The sequence below is a fragment of the Branchiostoma floridae genome, chromosome 7, assembly GCF_000003815.2.
Source record: "Branchiostoma floridae strain S238N-H82 chromosome 7, Bfl_VNyyK, whole genome shotgun sequence".
NCBI lineage: Eukaryota > Metazoa > Chordata > Leptocardii > Amphioxiformes > Branchiostomatidae > Branchiostoma > Branchiostoma floridae.
In genome coordinates, this window is record NC_049985.1 from 1,452,422 (window position 1) to 1,458,913 (window position 6,492).

Genomic DNA, 6,492 nt, shown 5'->3' on the forward strand with positions numbered 1-6,492 from the left:
CAGTTTCTATCAAACTCGGTTTCATGTAGCTGAGTCTTCACTCCCTCATTATACCATGAAATATACTACGATATGACACGAACTTATCCATTCCTTTACTCCATCGCTTTCTTACTCACTCATTCACTCACTCACACCTACACATTCACACACAATGTAGAGGAATAATCAACTGGGGAGTAACTGATAAGCATTGGGAGGGTGGGACCATAAACGGTCGTGTTAGGCTTAGGTCACATTTCCAAACCGGGGCCCGACCGGGTAGCTTACAGGAGCAAAAAGAATGATATAAAAGACTTCAAAATACATATAATGTCAATATAAGATTCATGGGCATGATTTGTGCATATTTGTAGGTATAAATTTTAATGATTTGTTTCTTAAAACATCCCGGCCGGGCCCCAGTTTGCAAATGTGACCTAGGCCTTATGTGGCTGAGACGTGCCCCTTATTTTGTCATGAAATATTTGAAATAGAAAATCAAAATTTGAACTCATCATATTGCCATAATAAATAGCTAGATTTATTGTCCACTATAAGGTGAGAGTCGGTAAAGGTGATTATACCTGTTCTTACAACCCATCCACCTCTGTGGTGGAATTTAAGAAACAAGTAAACAAAGTTGTTGATTATTCAAGATCTATATGATAGACAAACAAGTCTATAAGACTTCACAATGTTCTTATGTATATTGCACACATTAAGCATCAGGACATCTGTCAGTAGCTACGAAACGTGTTAGTCATATTCTCTAGTCCCCTGGCAATCCACTGAAGCTAGCATATCTGCTACTTCTGTCAGAGAGCCGTTATTCGGCGCAGGTTCCACCCCGAGGACCGCGCACATGAGAGGGTAGATGTGGACGGAGTCGAACGGGTCGGGTCGCGCGTAGCCCCGCCGGAAGTTCGGCCCCCACGCCCGGAACAGTGCCCGCATGGCCGGGTCGCGGTTGTCGTACCCGTGCTCTCCTTGGTATTGTAAGGCTCCTGAATACCGCTGTAGTAGAAAAGGATCGTTAGAAGAGATACAAAAACCTGAAGCTCCGCTGCATTACTTTGGAAACCCGCTAGGGGTTCTCCTAGCAAACTCTATCCAATCAACAGCTTTTAGAGTTATGCACACACACAGACAAACGCACCTAAAGCATAACCTTCTTGTCGAAGGTCATGTGTAATGTGCTGTGCTGTGCGCCAATACAATTTTTCGTGGTAGCTGAAGTGCGATGTTTTTTCAAACCAAATTTACCATACTTGTCATTATCAAGATTACTTTGGGGCATATCTTATAGAATCACAGAAACACAGAATAGAAGGCAAACTCAATTGGTATGAACAATAGGTGTTTTTTTTCGACATGTAGAAACAAGGAAAAAGGAGACTAGAAATACCTACCGAGTACATGACGTATCCGGAGTCCTAATACTAATAAAACTGTGAAAGAATTCACCACAACCTTCCTCAACTTTCCAGCATTTATGGACGAACGAGGAGCTGATTACCCTTAAAATCACATAATTTGCAAATCATAGAAAATGTGTTTTTCGTTTTCCCATTCTTAAAAAAATCAAAAGAAGTCATCCAAGAGTACGTACCGAGTAGATGACGTACCCAGGGTCCGCCGTGGCCAGGATGTCCGTCATGCGGGGATGGTTGGCGTAGTGGAATCTGGTCGGGAAGTCCTCCTTGTAGTAAACCGTCATGTTGGTGTGGCTGCCGGCCAGCGCGGCGTACACCTCCTCCCTTCAAGTCAAATCAAATCTCCGTCAATTTAACATCAAATCTTTTCCCAGTCTTTGAAGCTTAAAAAAGGCAATCTACCATTTCTTGGCAAGTTAACGTTATAACGTTATAATTAATAGTTTCACTGTTTTAAATCTGTATCATAAGAGAAGATTATTTATGTTTCCTTTAGTCTTGTAATCTGTATGTCCGTAAGTTTATCATTTGGTGTTTGTTCGAACCATTGATGGTTAATCCAAATAGGGCTAAAGGGCATCTTGATGAATCTTACTGCTACTGTCAGTCAGTCTATGCAATGTATGACATGTGACTAATCAGCCGCCACGCCACGTCGAGAGTTCGAGGCTTTTTTATTTTCCTTCCGCGAGAGAAAGTAGTCCGTTCTATGACTACGGCAGTCAACACCCCCTACAGGAAAGCTTATCGCAGGAGTACATAGCCTTTTATCTTACTAATTTCAAGTTATTTACAATATTTAGGACTCATTTGTTATGTCTACGGATTTTTGAACCGATAGTGTATCGTTTTCCCGTCAAAAATGCGGCCCGAAATCTCGTGATTTTCGTGTAATTTCCCCTCATATTTTTTACCTGTTGTAGATTTCAAACCAACAGGAATTTGGGACCACCAGAAAGAGCAAACATTGTAGTTTCTGTCGGTATAAGACTCATCATAGATTTTGAGGGCGTAATGCAAATGCCGCCAATCCGCGCGAAGCCATGTCATAATTTTGACTCTAGAATAGAACGCCCCAGATTTGGCTTTTCCAGTAATCATCGACTCTGGACAGGTCTTCGTCCCATAGATATCAAATCTTGACCGGAACCAAGCTAACAGTGGTCCCCCGTATATAAATTCCAACTTTCAAGTTGATATGCCAATCCGAGATGATATAAATCTAACTTCAAAAGTTATAACTGACTGCCGTAGCGAACCGCGCGCCGTTTTGGGACAGTTCTACGTTCCATGACCCCCGGGTGTTGGGACCACTTGCAAGAAAGCTTGCTGCTTGAGGTTACAACTATCTATATTCATCATTTCATCGCATATACAACTTTAAAGCTTCTCACTTCACTCCTTTGGATTTTTAGCAGATTTGTCTAGCTGTATCCATTTGATTTTATAACCTGAAATCAGTTGATTTTAGTGCAATTTCCAACGCTTTTTTTTACCTCGTGACAGATTTGAAAACAAACGGAAAATTTAGTGCACAGAATAGTCCGAATTCTATTCTTTCAGTAGGTATATGGCATGCTATCCATTTCGCGGTAGTAATGGGCTTTTTTCCCAATCGCGCGAGGGCACCTCATCAAAGGCATTCAAAAAAGAACGCTTCCTCCCTTGCGTCAACGCCCGTTCTACGGAGCCCGCGCCAGACACGCACCGCCGTATTTGCGTCCTAATTGTCGTAAGACCAATTTAGCATTTGCTAATTCAGTCCGTCTCAACACTGTTTTATTCTATGTGCGTCTTCTGACAATACCGGAAATGTCCATCGGTACCGCAACTTGTGTTAAAAAGCCAGCTGTACTCGAATTAGCTACACCAACAACTTGCAGTATTTGCGAGTAAAACAGTAAATAAGCTTACACATGGACCTTCAAACCTTTCCAAATTTCAAACCAACAGGATCTTCACATGACTTGTAGTCGAAGATTCGACAAATCTAATTCACTAGTCATTAAAGATAGAATCAAGGGCGTAATGCAAATGCCCTCAATGTGAAATTCGTCGAAATTTTTGCCCCGTAGGGCACCGCCATTTTGATAATTTTACTATGTAACAAATATGACCATGAAACTAACTTTAATTGCCGTAAAATCCCACAAAAACGGTTTATACAGAGAGCACATGGTGTTCCCTTCTTGTTATAACGTAATCTTTGTAAAATGTCCGCCAAGTAGGTTTAAAAGAGCTGTTAAAGTCGGGTGAAATTTCATCCAACTGTCACGCGACAAGCCTTTCCTTAGCAACGACGTTGCTAAGAACCGCGGAACACTTCGAACTGCAAATAAAAACGGTTCGATTCACTACGTGGCTTGGCGGCTGTAATGAACAATCCGCCCCCTATTCGATCATGGTTCTATTTCGAACACCTCCGCCAAAAATAGCCATTTCTGTCCCACTGGAGCAGTTTTTGGCGGAGGTGTTCGAAATAGAATATGGCGTTCTATCTGTTCGATATGGCGTTCGAGAGGATCGGTCCATTAAACCAACCTGCGGCCCGGGGCGGGCTGGATCAGGGCCAGCGGGCCGTAGTCCGCGATCAGCATCTGCAGAGACGAGGCGTTCACGTAGCGCAGGATCTCGATCGGGGCGGGGACGGCGTAGACTTGCTGCATACCGTGATCGGCCACGAGGATTATGTTCAGGTCCGTCAGTCCTAGTTGTTTTACCTGTAACACATACAAACTATTGAGACCAAAAAAAAAAGATAAAGTTAAGGTTGCCCGTGCATCTGTAACTGATACGCAGGGTTGGCGCTCATCTCCATTTCTGTAGCCCTTGTGCCACACATTTGTGCAAGCCACTACGGAAGGGCGCTAGTCCACTGGTAGTGATGTGTCTTTAACTCCCATACTCTTCCTCTTTAGTGATGAGTGCAAAGCAGAGAAAGCAGCATGTACCAAGTCTTTGGTAACGTTATGACTCGCGACCTATCGAATGCAAGGTGAGCACTATACTCACTAGGCCATTTTACTGGTCTAAAATAATAAATAAAAACTAATGGCACGTTAAATACGTTCATATTTATATATGGAATAGTTTGTCTAATAGGCGTTCAATTTCACGGCGGACAGTAAATTGTATATAAATCAGTTAATCTCGTTAGATGTAGAATGTACATTTGTAAATACCAACTGGAAAGATTATGTAGTTTGTTTTAAATGTCCATACGTTTTATGTATTTTGAACATTTTTTAGCTACCTGCAAATTTTGTATGTTAGTTAATGGCCTTAATAAAGTATTCAAGTACCTGTTCGAGTAAGTAGCCGATGACACCGTCTATTTCCTTCAACACACTTCGGGCGGCAGGGGATTCGGGCCCGTAGATATGTGACACGGCGTCCAGCTTGGCGATGTAAAAGGTCGTGAAGTCGACGTCATCGTCCGTAAACCAACCCAGCACGGTGTCCACTCCTTCCAAGAACCCGCCGTACGTTTCGTTCAGAGTAGACAGAGGTTGGTAGTAGTAGATGTCCGGCAGGATGCCCGGGATGGGAGTGAGCATGTAGGTTCCTGTGCGCTTCCCCTGTCGGCTGGCCGTGACGACAAGCGGTTCGACGCCGGGATCCAGAATCTGGGTAGAATTATCCACCTCTTCTGGAAGGAGGAATTGCCCGGTGGAATGGTCGAAGAATACGTTATGCAGAACTCCGTGAGTTTCCGGGTGACAGCCTGGAGAAACACACGTAGGACTCATTGATGACGTCATGCAATTGGGGTGCTGGTACAGTAGACACACGCTAATTGCATTGCAGTTAATGGCATAAGTCGGGTATTTGCATAGAATAAGCCCTTTCACAGATATGAGAACGTATCTCTGGCGACAGGACGTCTAGGTAATATGTCAAAGATAAAGACCCCGAAAAAATAAACAAAATCCCTGTCGCCGTATACGCGTTCTAATCTCTGTGAAAGGGCTTATTTTTAAAAGCTAAACCATTTCCAATTCACTCCATTATACAGGCTTTTCATTTGACGTCATCTACGCCATGTTGGATTACAGCGTACGTCTGTAAAACACACGAGTAAGCTACTGCTTAATTCAATTACCCGCCAACATGGTCGTCTGAGGATTCAAATTATAATTAGTATGACGTCAATGAAAAGCCTGTATAAAACCTGATAATGGCATAAAAAGATGTCAGAGAACAAAGCATACTGACCTGGAAATACATGATAACATCACAGAAAAGGTTCACCAATTAATCATCACTTGTCACGAATGACCTCAATGAAAAGCCGCCTGCAGGCCGATCTGAGCTTTCATGAATAAACAAAGGTTCAAACAAACAAACAAACACAACCACAGCAGTGTTCGTGAATTTCAATGCTATTTCAAAACTAGAACTCACCTGTCAAAATGGTGAAGATATTGGGCACTGTTAGCGTGACGTAGGCAGGTGTAACGTACGGCACGTTCACCCCCTGTGCTGAGAAGGCGGCCAGGTGCGGCAAGTCCTCCAGCCGGTCCATGTCCCAGCGGAAACCGTCTAGAAGGACCAGCAGGAGCTTCCCGTCGCTGCTCTCCGGCTCGGGAACGGCCGATAACATAGAGATCATCAGGAACAGCGGAGGGAAGACTGCTGCTAGACGGGACGACCCCATGTTGACAAGTGCTTGCAATAAGCCCTCTCACAGAGGTCAGAACGCATGTGCGGCGACAGGAATTCTAGGTAATATGTCAAAGGGTAAGGCACACAAAAAGTAAACAACACCCGTCTGGACATTGTTAGGCAAATCGAACAATGGTCAAGACAAGGACTGTTTACTTTTTGTGTGCCTTACGACTATCAGTTTCTTACTGTTCCTAAAAATTCCAAGCCAAACGACTATCAATTTCTTACCGTTCCCGAAAGTCCCAAGCCAGACGACTATCAAGCTCTTAAATTTCCTGAAAATTAAAAACCAATTGACTATCAGGCTATCCAATTTCATGAAAATTCAAAGCCAAACGACTATCAATGTCTTACAGTTCCTGAACGTTCCAGAACAAACAATCAGTTCCCTAAAATTTTCTGAAAAACT

General features: G+C 43.3%; 1 protein-coding gene across 1 annotated transcript; it reads right to left on the reverse strand.

Annotated features, from left to right (window-relative positions):
- Positions 1-507: 507 nt before the first annotated feature.
- On the reverse strand, positions 508-6,141 carry LOC118419256 (ectonucleotide pyrophosphatase/phosphodiesterase family member 7-like). Its single transcript, XM_035825603.1, has 5 exons — positions 5,820-6,141; positions 4,718-5,139; positions 3,957-4,135; positions 1,592-1,739; positions 508-996 (listed from the first exon to the last, which is right to left on the reverse strand). Exons 1-5 carry the CDS (start codon positions 6,070-6,072, stop codon positions 739-741), a joined length of 1,260 nt encoding a protein of 419 aa, XP_035681496.1. The 5' UTR covers positions 6,073-6,141; the 3' UTR covers positions 508-738.
- Positions 6,142-6,492: the final 351 nt, after the last annotated feature.